Below are 18,112 nucleotides of genomic sequence, written 5' to 3'. Positions count from 1 at the left end.
TCATGCTACACTGTACCCAAATGAAATTTTTATCATTTTTTTCCCACAAATAGAGCTTCCTTTTGGTGGTATTTGATCACCTCTGCGGTTTTTATTTTTTGCTAAACAAATAAAAAAATACCGAAAATTTTGAAAAAAATACGTTTTTCTTTTGTTTCAGTTTCAAAACTTTGTAAATAAGTATGGGGAGATGAAGAGAACTGGGTCAGGCAAGGATCTAACAGCGCACCTCATCCCAATTGTAACAAATATGGAGAAAAAGAGAGAGAGATAAATGGGACTGTTACGGTGCTAATGGTAGTGAGAAGAATAATATATTTGTAAAAAAGAATATTTTATTAAATATACTAAAAAACGCCACAAGGGTACAGTAAGTTCAAAATTTTGAAACTACAAATATTAATATCCGTACAGACAGTGTTCACAATTCATCAGTTAGTTTAAATAACGAAATTCTTGGCTATTCAGATGAGAAATCCCGACATGTTTCGCCTACTCAGAGGCTTCTTCAGGGGAGCCAGTAATTGATGGAAGAAACGTTTTTTTAAAAACAACAGGTGAGAAAATTTCACTGTAAATAGAATACAACAAAATTAGTGGATCCGGTCATAATGAGGAAACACAGCCTAAACCCTTAACGATGCCCACTTATCTCCGAGGGTTTAATAGGTTTAAAGGAAAGCCAATAATGTATGTCATTATGGTGATAAATACATAATAATACCTACCAATCTCAGAGAAAAAGCCTCGCCTATACACTAGAGTGAAGACACCACTCAAAATTGGAGAGCAAGCCGGTCCCCGAAACCCCCAAAAAAGGAAGGTGACTGCAGGAGACAAAGGGAACAAACAAAAGGTCCAATTTCATAAAAAGTCATCATGGGGCCTAAAAAGGCTCCCATAAATATATTTATTAGATAAAGAATGAAAAATTCATTTCGGTGAGATGTAGATTTTAAAATTAAGGGAAACCTACCTGAACAATTTAATGTGAAATATGTCACGTAAGGGGAACTGAAGTTTACAAATAGAAAGGTCCTTAGGATTTTTTGAAGCCAATATGATAACCTAGGTTGTAATGGGGCAATTAGAGAATTTCTCAGAATGAAGCAGATAAGTGATATCAGAATGAATGAAAAAGGCATAGAGATGAGCGAAGAAGGAAAAAATTCACTTAATATAGAGTAGCAGTATGCTCAAGAAAGTTTACTTTGGTCATTAATAGATGCTTACCATAAGCATAAAGAAAAAGCGGAATCAATTGTTGCTATGCTTAACAAAAAGCGGCATAGGGTCACTATATGGCAAAAGACTGCAGAGATGAACCAGTCGAACAACAGGTACAGCAGCTAGAGGGATTGATCTACAATATAGAAAACAAACCAGGACAGATCCTGAAAAATCATAAGGATAAAAGTAAATGTAAATAAGGGTTGGAGAAGCAGCATGAGCTGTGTGGACAGATCAAGTGCTTCTCTAAGGACTGACCTTCACGGCGGAATCATCACAGTCAAGCTCTGCAAGGCCGACACACCTTTACTGTGAATGTGCCTTTTATCTCCCTCAACATCCGGCGTCGCATCAGCGACGCCGGGTGTGAGCGGACAATAGATGCGGGACTGCGCATGCGTCCCGAGCAAGTGAGCCTACAACCCCCACAGTGCATTGCGGCGGCGTCTCCGTAACCACGGAGACTAAAACGCCGTCTCAGGCAGTAGCGGGGATCGTGAGAAGGACAGTAGGAGGGTTCAAAAGAGCCCTCCACAATACTGTCGATCAAAGGACACAGCAGGGTGCATATGCTGGTACTACAGCCCGCATATTTATAGGTCTAGCTTCCACATAGCTTGACCCATGCGTCCGTACAGGCACCAATACGGAGATAAAGGGAACAGGCGCGCTCTTCCAAAAGGGGTCTCCACTGAAGGGGCGGACTCAAAAGCAGCAAGAAAAGAGGAACAATGATAATGTGACAGAACCATTTGGAGCTGATCTACACATTAACAACTCACAATTCGGATGGCTATTCGCTAAAATTTTGTTAATTTAATTAATTTTTGAGACAAGTGGGCAAAATGGAAAGAGAAGGGCTGTGCTTATCGGCCGATTCCAAGGAAATACACAAACTAATAAAGAGAACAAAATGATGAGAAATACATTGCTGATTAGAAACATGCATAAATATCGTAAACAATAATACAAAAAACAGCTACATTATTTCAGTTAAGATGATACTCAACAGTAAATTAGAATAATGTGTATAGACATAAATGGCTTAATCTAATTAGTTAATACTTTCAACAATAAAAGTTCCGGCAGTTACATCATGTATAGTAATTTAAAGTTGATCACACTCTAGTTCAAAATATGAGAGAATTGTATGATGAAGTGTAGCCAAAGTAGACACACACCAACATAAGTGTTTTCATTCAAACAGACAAAAGACAACATTCATATGGCACATACAAATAAGCAAACAAACAAACAAATAAACAAATAGATCAACAGACTAATTCACATATTAACAAACAAGACACAGATATGACAAACAGACAGAAGAAAAGGGGGGGGGGGGAGAGGGGGGGGGGAGGGAGAAAAAAGTTTTTTTTTTTTTTTTTTTTAAAAGGGGAAAGGGGAAGGGGAAGAGAACCAAGGGGGAAGAAGAGGGCCTAGTAAAGAATCTGGCAGTTTGCGAAAGGTTCATATCTAGATTTCTACAGTTTTAACTCTCTGTGGGAATTTCTATAGGATCAAAACTTGAACACATTATTCGTGTAAAATGATAATTACAGGAAATGCTTGTATGTAATGTATTCATTTAAGCCTGGATAGTTGGTGGCTTCTAAAGTGTATATCCACTGTGTTTCCAACTGAAGTAGACGGGTGTCAATTTCGCCTCCCCGAGCATGAATAGGTACATGCTCCAGAGCTGAGAAATGTACACCATTAGAATTGAAATTATGAGAGATGCCTATATGTCTATTTAAAGCTGTGGTGCATAGTCGTTTAGATAGAGGCAGCATGTGGTCTCTAATCCGTTTAAAAAACGGGCGCTTCGTCTTACCGATATAAAAGCATCCACAAGGACAGCTAGCAATATAAACAATTCCTACAGTTTTACATGTCACATTATACCTGATGGTATGGATGGAACCATTTGGCAATGTGACTTGTGATGATCCTGAAATGAAACGACAAATATCGCAGTGGCCACATGGATAGGTGCCGGTGCGAGTTGGTTTTACAGATTGTCGGATATTAAAGTGACTTGTAACTAGTCGCTCTTTCATAGACTGGGATCTACGGTAGGTAAGCTGGGGAAAAGGCTTTATATATTTATGAATTGTTTGGTCCGCCAATAATAAGGGCCAATATTTGACAAGAGTTGCTCTCATTTGATGATGTTGGCGTGAGTACTGCGTAATAATACGTAGTGGTGTGTTGGAAGTAGATTTGGGTTTAGGGTAAATTAAATCATTTCTATTCAATTTTAACACTTTGTTGTAGGTACGTTTGAGTAATGTTTTGCTGTAGCCGCGTTGGTTGAGTCGCATAGTGAGATCTCTTGCAGCTAGTTGAAAATCAGTATCCTGAGAGCAGTTTCGACGTAAACGTAGGTATTGACTGTAAGGGATACTGTCTAGAAGTGGTCTAGGGTGTGCGCTTGCGGCGTGTAAAATGGTATTGCCCGCTGAGGGCTTACGGTAAAGAGATGAGTCAATTACACCGTTTTTGTCCAATTTGATACATAAGTCAAGGAAATTGACCTGAGTCTGACTGAATTCCATAGTAAATTTGAGGTTAAATTGGTTAACGGACAGACCATCGAAGAACTCATGTAGTTCGTCGAGGGTACCTGTCCACAAAATCAAAATATCATCAATATAGCGATGCCAACCCAGGATGAAATGACTCCAATCCCGGGATTGGTCACTTGAAAAGATTTGTCGTTCCCACCCCCCCAGGTACAGATTGGCGTAGGTAGGGGCACAATTGGTGCCCATAGCTACGCCCTGCACCTGGAGGTAGTGGGAACGATCAAACATAAAGTTGTTATGCGTAAGGATGAACTCTAATAATTGGAGCACAAAGTTATCATAGCTCTCAGAGATGGAGCCCCGTTCCTTAAGAAAAGAATGCATGACTTGGATGCCCATGGAATGCGGAATAGAGTTGTAAAGACACTCAACGTCCAGGGCAACCAACCATGTCTCTGGGGGAAATTGTTTGCCGTCAAGAATTCGTAATAGATCAATGGTATCTTTTACGTAGGATGGCAAGGATAATACATGCGGGAATAAATGTTTGTCGACTAGAGCACTAGCGTTTTCAGTTAAACACTGACACCCTGATACAATGGGTCGACCTGGGGGATTGACCAAAGATTTATGCAGTTTGGGTAGTGAATAGAATGTAGGGGTTTGTGGGTTTTTTACATTTAAGTACTTCCACGTGTTAAGATCAATAATGCCATGTCGATAAGCCCGAAAGATAAGTTGATAATACTTTGTGGTGGAATTCTCGATAATGAGTTTGGATATTGGACGATACCAATCCCTATTGTTAAGGATGTCCAGGCACATTTTCTTATATGCCTGGACATCCATAACGCATACATTACCCCCTTTGTCGGCGGGGGTGATAACTAAGTCAGGGTTACTTTGAAGGTTTTGAAGTGCCTGTCGATGTTTGAAAGATAGATTGTGGGGTTCTTGTGTGTCCAATTTAAGATTCTTAATTTCTAGGGTTAGTTGACTGACAAAAGCCCATATGTTGGGATTGCTTTGGAGCAGAGGAAAGGATTTCGATTTCGGTTTAAATGTCGCCGGGGCAGAAAATAACACTCCCGGAACTGATACTCGAGGAGTAGTTAAATCAAGAGACTGTTCATCATCTGTGTTACCCTCGTCCCATAGTGACATCAGGTCTTCCATAGCCTGAAGTTCACTGGACGATGGTTCCACAAGAGTAGTGTCAAGGTCAGTTGTCCCTTCAGTTTTGTCATATAGTACCTTAAACAGGAGGCGTCGAGCAAAAAGATGTATGTCTTTGACAAATTGGAATTTGTCTAGGTCAGTTGATGGACAAAACGATAGACCAAATTTCAAAATTTCAATTTGTTCCTTAGTTAGGGAGACCGAGGATAGGTTCACAACCTCGAGATTCAGTGCATTTGTGAATGGGGTAGTGAGGGTGGATGTGATTTGGGTTCCGGAGTCTGAACTAAAAAAAAATAGGTGCAATACGGGGATCTGAGGGTTGTGAGTGAGGTGGAAACATGGAGGGGAGTGCAGGTTCACTGGCTCTCCTGGATGAGAGTCCAAGGTGAGTGTGAGAGGGATGTGAATTATGCGCTGGAGTGCTGGGTGCATGGTAACTAGAAGGGTCTAGTGAGGTACTAGGGCGTGATTGAGTGATGATCGTCAGTATTGTGGAGGGCTCTTTTGAACCCTCCTACTGTCCTTCTCACGATCCCCGCTACTGCCTGAGACGGCGTTTTAGTCTCCGTGGTTACGGAGACGCCACCGCAATGCACTGTGGGGGTTGTAGGCTCACTTGCTCGGGACGCATGCGCAGTCCCGCATCTATTGTCCGCTCACACCCGGCGTCGCTGATGCGACGCCGGATGTTGAGGGAGATAAAAGGCACATTCACAGTGCAGGTGTGTCGGCCCTGCAGAGCTTGACTGTGATGATTCCGCCGTGAAGGTCAGTCCTTAGAGAAGCACTTGATCTGTCCACACAGCTCATGCTGCTTCTCCAACCCTTATTTACATTTACTTTTATCCTTATTATTTTTCAGGATCTGTCCTGGTTTGTTTTCTATATTGTAGATCAATCCCTCTAGCTGCTGTACCTGTTGTTCGACTGGTTCATCTCTGCAGTCTTTTGCCATATAGTGACCCTATGCCGCTTTTTGTTAAGCATAGCAACAATTGATTCCGCTTTTTCTTTATGCTTATGGTAAGCATCTATTAATGACCAAAGTAAACTTTCTTGAGCATACTGTTACTCTATATTAAGTGAATTTTTTCCTTCTTCGCTCATCTCTATGCCTTTTTCATTCATTCTGATATCACTTATCTGCTTCATTCTGAGAAATTCTCTAATTGCCCCATTACAACCTAGGTTATCATATTGGCTTCAAAAAATCCTAAGGACCTTTCTATTTGTAAACTTCAGTTCCCCTTACGTGACATATTTCACATTAAATTGTTCAGGTAGGTTTCCCTTAATTTTAAAATCTACATCTCACCGAAATGAATTTTTCATTCTTTATCTAATAAATATATTTATGGGAGCCTTTTTAGGCCCCATGATGACTTTTTATGAAATTGGACCTTTTGTTTGTTCCCTTTGTCTCCTGCAGTCACCTTCCTTTTTTGGGGGTTTCGGGGACCGGCTTGCTCTCCAATTTTGAGTGGTGTCTTCACTCTAGTGTATAGGCGAGGCTTTTTCTCTGAGATTGGTAGGTATTATTATGTATTTATCACCATAATGACATACATTATTGGCTTTCCTTTAAACCTATTAAACCCTCGGAGATAAGTGGGCATCGTTAAGGGTTTAGGCTGTGTTTTCTCATTATGACCGGATCCACTAATTTTGTTGTATTCTATTTACAGTGAAATTTTCTCACCTGTTGTTTTTAAAAAAACTTTTCTTCCATCAATTACTGGCTCCCCTGAAGAAGCCTCTGAGTAGGCGAAACATGTCGGGATTTCTCATCTGAATAGCCAAGAATTTCGTTATTTAAACTAACTTATGGATTGTGAACACTGTCTGTACGGATATTAATATTTGTAGTTTCAAAATTTTGAACTTACTGTACCCTTGTGGCCGTTTTTTAGTATATTTAATAAAATATTCTTTTTTACAAATATATTATTCTTCTCACTACCATTAGCACCGTAACAGTCCCATTTATCTCTCTCTCTTTTTCTCCATATTGGTAAATAAGTAAGTTTTCTCCTTCGCTGATGGACACTGGTGGGGTTACACTGATGGGCAATGATAAGGCGGCACTGATGGGCACCGATGAGGTGGCACCAATGAAGTGGCACTGATGAGGTGGCATTGATGGACACTGATATGTGGCACTGATAGGCGGCACTGATGGGTGGCACTGATGAGCGACGCGGATGGGCACTGATAGGTGGCACAAATTGGCACTGATAGCTGGCATGGATTGGCATGGATGGGGCGACACGGATGGGCATGGATAGGTGGCACATGTGGGCATGGATAGGCGGCACAGATGGGCATGGGTAGGTGGCACAGATGGGCATCGGTAGGCGGCACATATGGGCATGGATGGGCACTGATAGGTGGCACGGATGGGCACTGATAGATGGCACGGATGGGCACCGATAGGCGGCATTTTATTATAATATACTTTACTAATGGATGCCAATCAGTGCCAAACAATGCATGCCAATCAGTGATGCCCATTGTGGGCACTGATTGGCATCCATTATGGGCACTGATTGGCATCCATTGTGGCACTGACTGGAATCCCTGGTGGTCTAGGGTGGCATACCTTGTCCTGGGCATCCCTGGTGGTCTGGTGGCATCCCTGGTGGTCCAGTGTGGGCATCCTTGGGGGGGCTGCACTGATAATCGATCAGCACAGACCCCCCCTGTCAGAGGAGCAGCCGATCGGCTCTCCTCTACTCGTGTCTGACAGACGTGAGTGAGGAAAAGCCGATCACCGGCTTTTCCTATTTACACTGTGATCAGCCGTGATTGGACACGGCTGATCACGCGGTAAAGAGTCTCCGTCGGAGACTCTTTACCGAGATCGTAGTTGCAGGGTGTCAGACTGACACCCCGCAACAGCGATGGCCATGATGCGCACCCCCAGGGCACGCAGCGGCTCAAAATCCTGATCACGCCATATGACGTCTGGTCAGGATTTTGAAACCACTTTGCCACCATCATTTTGTTATAGGGCGGGCGGCAAGTGGTTAAAGTAATCAAAACATTCTCAGTCTTTTCTTTTCTCACATTTATCAAGCCACTTGATAATTCTACAACATTCTGTTCACTTTATAGTGCAATTCACTTTCATGTTTCCTATCTACTTAATTTAATTTCTGCCATGTGCTTCTTTTAATATTATGGCATGCTAAAATAATAAAACAACCTGGTCTTATCAGTGTACCTTTTCTTTTTTTTATGCTATAATATAACCCTTCTGTATTGTCATAGTATACATCGGCTAGCAAGGTGTTGGCTGCCTTACAGAGCAAAGCCATAAGACAATTCAACCAAGTATCTCTTTAAGCTTTTGTAAAGTCTCCTGCTTCTCTGCCAGCTTCCAATCTGTCACTTATAGGCAAGCAGACTAAAACATGAGAGGAGAGGGGTGAAGTGAGTCCAGGCACACAGAACATGAGATGTGAAGAATGATTTTTTGCTGGTTATTTAAACTCCTATTATCAACCCATACCATTTTTAAACTTTGGGTCCTAACAATTTAATTTTATCCACCAAACCCTCTCTTTTTTACAGTTAGTTTACTATTGAATCCAAACTTCCCCTCCCACTTGGCACATTAGGAACACAGCAGCCTCATAAGCAGACACAAAACATTCTTTTACAGAGATGATTTCCCATTGTTAGCGCCAGTCCGGTCCCTCATTAACCTATAAAACACTGGGATAGTGACCCTCAGCCCACGGTAACAATAGGAATACAAGAAGAGTAAAAATATCAGTACTCCCACACTATAGGAAGAATCAAAAAAATATTTAAAACTTGCCTCTGCAGTACTGTTATTTTTCCAATAAGGTTGCAGCATCAACAGAAAGGTTCAACATGAGAAAGGAGAAACTAAACACAGAAGAAAGTTAGCCTTGCGATCTTTCTAGATCACTTAACTAAATAGCGCTTAAATCATCGGCAATCCACCTCCGACAACGTCAGGCAATCAACCTCTCAAATCTTTAGATGACGTAATTTTTTACCTTAGACAACGTCCCCAAATGCCTCTGTCTACGAACACCGGATTATCAAGATATTATACAATCAATCCCAATGCTGGCAATTACAACACATTACACCAGAATCAAACAGAAAGAGAAGAAGAGACTCTTACAAAGAATTAAGAATAATTTAAATTATCTTACCTCTCAAACACCAGGAGGACTGGGTCACGTAGTTCGAAACCAGACAGACAGTGGATCCAGGTCTTAGCCCCCCCCCCCCCCTATTTCACCACTAATGTTGAGTGTGGGGACTCTTAATCCCCAGTGAGCTTTAAAGTCCAATTGCCATAAACTAGATGTGACCAGAACTGTGTGACTGCGACAGAGTGAATCAGACATAAATAGGTGAAGGTACGTTTATTAAAGTAAATGCATATAAATGTGAACACACCACCAATACAAACTGAGTGAACAAACAAGACAAACCAGCATATGTAGCAAAAGGGAGTACCAGAATTATAGTCAAGCCAGGCAAGGGTCATAAACAGGAGGTCAGCAGATGGGGGGACAAGGAGAAAGGGATCAGGTTGCAGGATAAGGATCCAAGGATGCAGGAATAGATAGGATCAGGTACAACAGATTCAGGAGGCAGGATGCAGGAGTCAAGGTTCAGGATCAGGTAACAGATAAACAGGCTGCAGGTTAGGGCACAAGGACAATACCAGGGCAAGGTTTGTGTGCACTTGCCGGGTATTTATACAATGGCTGCTATCAGTCATGTGATGCCTGATTGCAGAAAGTAATACCTGCTCCACACTGCCAGGATCCCTCCGCTGGTGGACGCCAGTACTGCGGCTCAAAGATGACATAATTCCAGCAGGGAAAAGCTCTTCTGACAGCTCCAAACTGCCAGGAGACACCTGCTGGTGGATCTCAGTACTGCACATCAAATTATCGATATTACCAGTGGAGGGAACCTTTCCTGACAATACCCCCCTCGAAGGAGCGAACTCCGGACGCTCCAACTAGCAGTTGCTGGGGAAAGTCCATTGCGTCAAGCTGGGCCACAAGCAAAGTCATATCAGGTTGGGCAATAAGTATGTCAAGCGGGATAGCAGGCACAGGAACCTCAAGCTGAGTAGCAGGCACATTGAGCTGGGCGGCAGGCACATCAAACTGGGCAACAGGCACATTAAGTTGGGCAGCCAGCATGGGCACATCAAGCGGGGCAGCCGGCATATCAAGCGGAGCAGCAGGCAAATCAAGCTGGGCAGCAGGCACGGGCACATCAAGCTGGGAAGCAGGCACATCAAGCAGGGCAGCAGATGGGGGGACAAGGAGAAAGGGATCAGGTTGCAGGATAAGGATCCAGGCATGCAGGAATAGATAGGATTACAACAGGTTCAGGAGGCAGGAATCAAGGTTCAGGATCAGGTAACAGATAAGCAGGCTGCAGGTCAGGGCACAAGGACAATACCAGGGCAAGGTGTGTGTGCACTTTCTGGGTATTTATACAATGGCTGCTATCAGTCATGTGACGCCTGATTGCAGAAGGTAATACCTGCTCCACACTGCCAGGATCCCTCCGCTGGTGGACGCCAGTACTGCGGCCCAAAGATGACATAATTCCAGCAGGGAAAAGCTCTTCTGACAGCTCCAAACTGCCAGGAGACACTTACTGGTGGATCTCAGTACTGCACACCAAATGATCGATATTACCAGTGGAGGAAAACTTTCCTGACACCAATACTCACCAAAGATTTTGTTGAGACCATTCGACCCAAAATGCACTAGTTGGTTCTGGCTAGAAAGACCAAAAATGTTAGGATTATTCTTCTCCTGTGATCAGTCGAACTCCAGATGTATTGAAAAGCAGACAATTTATTTAAGATGTGTCACACAAAAGGATGATGCTTACAAGCCAAAAGATGCAGTAAGAATCACACAAGAGATGTACATCCCCCTCCTAATATCTACAATAATATAGCTATAACGCTTCTATTGGCTGAGGAAACATAGTGTGCCTGATACAAAATGGTACTTTATTTGCCTAATTAGTGTTTCCTGTACAGTCTTGTTCTACCATATATGGTTAAGCCTAATCATCCTACAACTTACTATGGAGTTAGTTAAAGCAAACAATATAGCAAGTTAATACAACAATGTGCTCAAAAGTCATCTTAAAAATCAACTTCAGGGTTATTTTTTTTCTAATAATCACACAATAAAGATTTAAAACTTTTCTACCATAGACCAAGATCATTTATGTCACAATAGGTGACATCTACCTGGGGCCTGGGGCCATGCCAGATAACGATAATGTCATCTATGTATTTGCAGAAATATATGATGTGTTCTGAATATGGATTGTTCCAGATTAAGCGTTGTTCCCATAGACCCATACTTAGATTGGCATTTGCCCCCATAGCTGCGCCTTGTAATATTGAACCCTACGGACTAAGACTGGGATGCCATTAAAGTTCATGTGAGGGTAAAGGCAGGCATCCCAATACTTTTGGTAAAATAGTAAATACTTGAATATGGATATATTTATTTATCAGGCTGTCTTCTTGGGCTGTAGCACTAGCTGTGCTCTTTGTGTTTTACAGCTGTCCAGCGCATCGTACAGTCTCACATGCAGGCCCTTGGCTCTCTTGGTGACAGTGATGATGATGATGATGATGATGATGAAGGGGTAAATGATGACACTAAAACTGGAACAGAAGAAATGTCTGCAGAGCCCTCAACCACTGAACCGGAGGAGTGCCTGGACTGTAGCGTGAAAGGTGACACAGGTAAAAGCCCAAAGAGTTCATAATAGGTTGATCATCATAAACATGACACATTACTTAAAGGTGACAACTGTCCAACTCCAACAGGACTGGGCTTCAAAGGGATTTCACCTTCAAACCCCATAGATCCCCGAAACTGGAGAAACACTTGAGCTGTTAATGGTTTTCTCAGAAGACCATTAGCCCTTGGGGATGCAGAGCATACAAATGTTAAAGCTTCTATAGTGCACACATAACTGTCTTTGTCATGGGCTGTAAAATATTGTATGTACATAATTCTATTTCCCAACATCCAACATCTATCTCTAGTTTGCTATTTTCTATTTGGCCTCATGTTTTTTAGATTGTAAGCTCTAACGAGCAGGGCCCTCTGATTCCTCTTGTACCAAATTGTAATGTTAATGTAATGTCTGCCCTCATGTTGTAAAGCGCTGAGCAAACTGTTGGCGCAATATAAAACCTGTATAATAATAATAATAGCCTAGTAACTGCTTTTACTGTCTCTTGGGGCAAGAAGCTTCAAGGATAAGTTCACTTTTACTTAAATGCATTTTTTTTGCAGGTTAAATAATATGCATTTATTATTTTTTGTTAGGGACCTATAAAGTATTGGACCCATGATCAGCAGATCATGGGTGTAATGCCACAGTCCTGCAGACTGCTGTGTAGCTGTCTGCCCGTACCTACAATTTGAGGAGGCAGTTACACTCTGACATTGAGAACTACATTAAAGTGGTTGTAAACTCTCCCCCACAACTTTGTCCCATGTGAATCACCATAAAAAAACTCTAATGAACACTGCTTGTAGATATCTCCTTACTTGCATAGTATTTTTGTAATCCTTTTTGTCTTTAGAATGACGTCGCTGAGCATGCCCATATCTCCCATGATTTACGACACACTCTGTGTGCTTATTTGTCTATTATCAGGACTTCCTATGGCACAACACTGAAATCCCACGAGACTGCATAATCACACAGAGCTTCCTACTACACCCCATGTGACCATGTGACATCACATGGAGTGGAAAGAAAGGCATCGGACAGCATTACTGTAGTCTGAAGCTGATAAGACTGACATAGGCAAACACTAGATAATTGGCACATCCCGCTTTCTGTGAAAATGGGAACTCAGAGAGGGGGGCTGGGGTGCGGGGACCATTGCATTTGTAACATTTTACACCCTGAATATGGATGTAACATGTAACCTTTGTAAGATTGGGGTGATCAGACTCAAGCGTTTTCAGTGAGTGCAGCAGTCCAAAACTATATTTTTTTAAGGGCATGGTAGCCCATTTTTATTTAAGAGCAAGGGAAAGTTAACAAAGAAATCAGTAGCCCATGCAGGGGGTTTCACCATTACTGTATCTATCACAATCAGTATACTTCAGCCTCCTGGCTAGGGATAGGCCAAACAGACCCCTTTCGAACACAGAGAAAGTTCGGACCCGAATAACGAACCCCATTAAAGTCAATGGGACGCAAACTTCAAAAATAAGGTGCTCATTTTGAAGGCTTATATACACGTAATTGGGCATATGAAAAACTTCATTTTTAAATGAGCAGTGTTTTTTTTATTTTGAAAGGGAAAGCATAAAAATGAAAAATTCCTTCCAATATAGTGTCTGGGGGGGGGGGGGTCCCCTTAGTCTTCCTGTAAAGTGGCAGATCTGTGCCATGTCTAAAATCTTCTGCAGCAATAGTTGCATTTATAAATCCCCAAAAAAAAAAATTTCCCTGCAAACTGCTATTTTGCTAAGAAACAGCTGGGGAGCCAGTGTGTATGTGTCAGGGCTGGGCTCAGCCCTTCCTTCTCTGAGCTGGCCAATCAGCTGTCGGCTAATTGCCAGCTCCTATCTCTCCACAGTTACTCAGTTGTTGATGATAGCCTGCTCATAAGTCCTGCCTACTTAAGCCGTCCAGTCCAGAGGTTCTCTGCCTTCACCTTGGTCAACATCTGTCAGGGAAGGTTCCATCCGCTGATGACACTGCCTGATATTTGGCGGACAGTACTGTGGTCCACCAGCAGGTGTCTCCTGGCAGTCTGGAATTGCCAGGGGAGCTTCCCCTTTTGGTAGTATTATGTCATCTTTGGGCCGCATGTACTGGCGTCCACCAGCGGATGGATCAAGGCAGTGTGGAGCAGACAGCACCTCTTGCAAACAGGTGTCAGTTGAGACCAATTACAGGCATATAAATACCCAGCAAACACTCATATGTTTGCCTTGGTATCTTCCTTGTACCCTGACCCGAACCAGCATCCTGAACCTGATCCCATCCTGATCCTGTCCCTTACCTTTTACCTTCATCCTGATCCATCTCCTCCTTGTCCTGTTTGTTCCCAGTCCCTCTTCTACTGATCTCCCTGTGTATGACCTTGGCCTGGATAACGTTTATGTTTCTGCAACATCCCTTGTCCTTCTGCTGATCTGCTGTGTATGACCCTGACCTGGCTGATATCTGTGTTTCTGGTACTACCCCTTGCTGTATATACTGTTGTTGTTGGTGGGTTTGTTGGGTTGGTTGTGTACTGTTTGTATTTTCTTATTTATCGCCTATCTTAATAAATATCATTATTATTCACTTTACATGCATTTTTAGTTATCTCTGTGCAGTCCACACACTCTGGTCTACTAATTCTCCTGACAACATCACAGAAACTATCTCCTGTGATCCTGTTCAAGACTTGCTTTGCTGACATCCCTTCTGGCTCTAGATCCTATTTGCTGTTCCACTACATTGATCCCTGACTTATGGCTTGGCTGACTATCTGTTCCAGTTACTGAACTTTGGCTATGTTTTGTCTAGATTTGTTCTTATTAAACAAGTATGATTTAACTGTACTTCTGTCTCAGCCTGATTTCATGGTTTCTGGCAGTAGGCCAAGAATTCAGAAGATACAGTCAATCCACTTGTTGGTAATATTTTTTCCAGATTGGATGACCTGGATCACCGCATGGATGAGTTTGCCATGGCGTTACAAACGCTCCTGAGTCACACGGCTTACCTAGAATATCCCACTGTGGCCTCCCCCGTACAACCTATGTTGCAGGCTGACCCTGCTGCTGCTCCAGTCTCTGCGCATGCATCCGCCTCAAGTATTACCTCTATAAAAAGAATGTCTGCTTCCGCTCCGCTCCCCTAGCGATTTGGGGGCGATCCAGTCCAATGGAAAGGGTTTCTCAACCAGGTTGAGATATACTTTGAGATGCTGTCCCAGGCGTTTCCCACGGACAGAAGCAAAGTAGGTTTCGTGATATCTTTGCTTTCTGAGAGAGCCATGGCCTGGGCAAACCCTCTATGGGAAACGCAAAAACCTGTTGTCTTGAGCTACCCTGAGTTTGTGGCTTTGGTTTAAAAGGGTATTTGATGTTCCCACACGCTCCACTTCTGCTGCCAAGTGCCTCATGTCCATCAAACAGAATACGAGAACTGTTGCTGACTAGGCCATTGAATTCCGTACTCTGGCAGCAGAGGTTGCATGGAACAATGAGGCCCTCGTGGCTTTTTTCTCATGGTCTCTCAGATACCATCAAGCTTGAGATAGCAGCCCAAGATATACCCACTGACCTGGGGAAGTTGATCACATTTGCCATCCTCATTGACTCCAGACTCAGAGAAAGAATCTTTTGAGGAGTGCTTGTGGAAGCCTCCTGTATGTTTGTCTCCGAGTTTTGCAGTCCCACCCGTGCCTCCCTCACCTCCCATGCCTCCTGGTACCAAGTCGGTAAGTGAAGGTGAACCCATGCACTTGGGTTTCATGCGTCTCTCTGCAGATGAGAGAACCATTAGGAGGAGGGAGAGATTGTGCCTTTATTATGGCCAGGCAGGTCACTTTTTGAAATCTTGTCCTACCCGTCCAGGGAACGCCCGAATCTTGAGATCCTGTTACGGACAGATCTTAGGTGGCATTGCTTCATCCCCAGTTATCCAGAAGGATAAGCCCCTGGTTTCAGTCACCCTTTCTTGGACTGAGTTGTCCATCGAGATACAGGCTCTAATCGACTCTGGGGCTGCAGGCCTGTTCATTGATGCTGCCTTTGGATCCAAGCACTCGATTCAGCTGCATGACACTCCACTTGCTATTGAGGCTCTTGACGGGAGATCTCTACAGCCTGCCCATGTGACTCATGAGACATTTACCATGGCCGTAGGGGCTCTTCACCATGAGATAATCCAATCCCAAGTTATTTCCTCACCTAAGTTTCCGCTGGTTATTGGTTATCCTTGGTTACCAATTGGCTCCGTGCTGAGGTTCTCCCCTGGTCACCACTAGGGATGAGCCGAACACCCCCCGGTTCGGTTCGCACCAGAACCTGCAAATGGACTGAAAATTCATACGAACTTTAGAACCCCATTAAAGTCTATGGGACTCTAATGTTCAAAATCAAAAGTGCTAATTTTAAAGGCTAATATGAAAGTTATTGTCCTAAAAAGGGTTTGGGGACCCGGCTCCTGCCCGAGGGGACATGTACCAATGCAAAAATAAGTTTTGAAAACAGCCGTTTTTTTCGGGAGCACTGATTTTAATGATGCTTAAAGTGAAATATTCTTTTAAATATCATGCCTGGGGGGTGTCTATAGTATGCCTGTGAAGTGACACGTGTTTCCTGTGTTTAGAACAGTTCCTGACAAAATGACATTTCTAACGGAAAAAAGTAATTTAACACTGCTTGCGGTTTTAATGTAATGTCTGGTTGTGGCAATACAGATGAAAATCATTGAGAAAAATGGCAGGAGTAGCCCACCCTGCCCATTACCAGCCCCTTTGGGTCTTGTATGGATATTAAGGGGAACCCCGTACCCAAATTTAAAAAAGGAAAGGCGTGGGGCCCCCAGGCCCTATATACTCAGAACAGCAGTATACAGGCGGTGCAAACAAGACAGGGACTGTGTAGGATTGTGTAGAATCTGTTTGTAATTTTGAACTGGTACATTTTTAAAGTATAACTCCAGTCAAAAAATATATTTGTAAGCTTTTTGGAAAACATAGGGAAGGGTTATAACCTCTATATAATTTTTATTGCCGTCCATCTTTTTTCATCTCACTTCCTGTTGTCTCCTTCCATTTGCAAGTAGGAAATGTTTGTAAGTTGGATGTTTGAAAGTAGGGGCCTGCCCTATATGCTCTGCAGAAATTTGGGCCTAAGGTATTGGTGTTGCCACAACACTGTAAGCCCTCAAAGTGACTCTTGGTGGGCGCTAGAACGCCCTGCTGTGAACTATTATATCAAGAATTGTAATTACATGCCATTGTTGAACAGTGGTAGATAAATTGGGCCTTTGGTGGTGGTGCTGGTGCCACAAGTCCTCACAGTTACATTTGGTGGGTGCTGGAACAGGCCCTGCTGTGAAATATTATATCAAGAATTGTCTTAGGCCTTAGGCACTGGTGCCACAACACTGCAACACCTCACAGAATCTCTAGTTGGAGAGCAGGAATGAGCCCTGCTGCAAGTTATTGCATCGAACATTTTAATTACACGCCCCTGTTAAACACGGGTTGGAAATTGGGCCTTAGGCACTGGTGCTGGTGCCAGGACACTGCAACCCCACACAGATACTCTAGTTCAAGTGCAAGAATGAGCCCTGCTGCAAAGTATAGCATAAAAAATTGTAATTACATGCCCCTGTGAAACGGGCTGGAAAATTGGGCCTTAGACACTGGTGGCGGCGCCCGGAACCAAAAATGTTCTTACAAGCTATCAGCAGGATCATTGAGGATGAAGAAGATAGTCAGTCAGCATAACAGGATAGCCACTCAGCATCAACATAGGCAGTCTTGAAAGGATGTGACATTACAAAAATAAAATAAAAATGATTCGGTTACATCAGCTTCAGGTGCTTGGTAGCTGGTGGTGATCCAAGACTGATTCATCTTTATTAAGGTCAGTCGATCAACTGAGTCGTTGGCACCCTGTGATCAGTTACAAAGCCTCCAGCAGCACTGAATGTGCGTTCTGAAAGAACGCTGGACGCAGGACAGGCCAGTAGCTCAATTGCATACTGTGCAAGCTCTGGCCAGTGATCCATCCTCAAGATCCAGTAACCCAGAGGAAGGTGTCCAAGTCTGACCTTGCCCCTAGGTATTCCTGCACCCTCTAAATCAGATGCTGACAATTATTGCTGGAACTGATCATACCTTGGGGCTGCGGACTAAAAAATTGTCTGAACGCATTGGTCAGACAGCCACCTTTTCCACCGCTCCTTCTGTGACTGACCGAAGCCTCAGCAACACGTTGTCCAGGACCAGGAGTTTGTAACCTCCCAGTCTCTGGGAACACGTTGCACAGACCTTTCTGCAAGGACTCCCGGATATGTCTCATCCTCTGCGATGGCAAGATAAGGTCCGCAACCTTACCCTTGTACCATGGATCAAGGAGAGTGGCCAG

At 43.3% G+C, this 18,112-nt stretch overlaps 1 protein-coding gene across 2 annotated transcripts in view; it reads left to right on the top strand.

Annotated features, from left to right (window-relative positions):
- The window catches only part of PPP1R1B (protein phosphatase 1 regulatory inhibitor subunit 1B), a 377,724-nt gene that overhangs the window by 319,903 nt on the left and 39,709 nt on the right, over nt 1-18,112 (top strand). For both annotated transcript variants that reach the window (XM_077459485.1, XM_077459486.1), the window contains one exon: nt 11,539-11,724. In XM_077459485.1, the coding sequence (XP_077315611.1) occupies nt 11,539-11,724 (186 nt within the window). The remainder of the gene's footprint in view (nt 1-11,538; nt 11,725-18,112) is intronic.

This window comes from Lithobates pipiens, unplaced genomic scaffold (assembly GCF_037356315.1).
Source record: "Lithobates pipiens isolate NorthernLeopardFrog02 unplaced genomic scaffold, aLitPip1_a1.2 Scaffold_28, whole genome shotgun sequence".
Lineage (NCBI taxonomy): Eukaryota > Metazoa > Chordata > Amphibia > Anura > Ranidae > Lithobates > Lithobates pipiens.
This window is presented reverse-complemented; position numbering and strand designations above follow the sequence as displayed.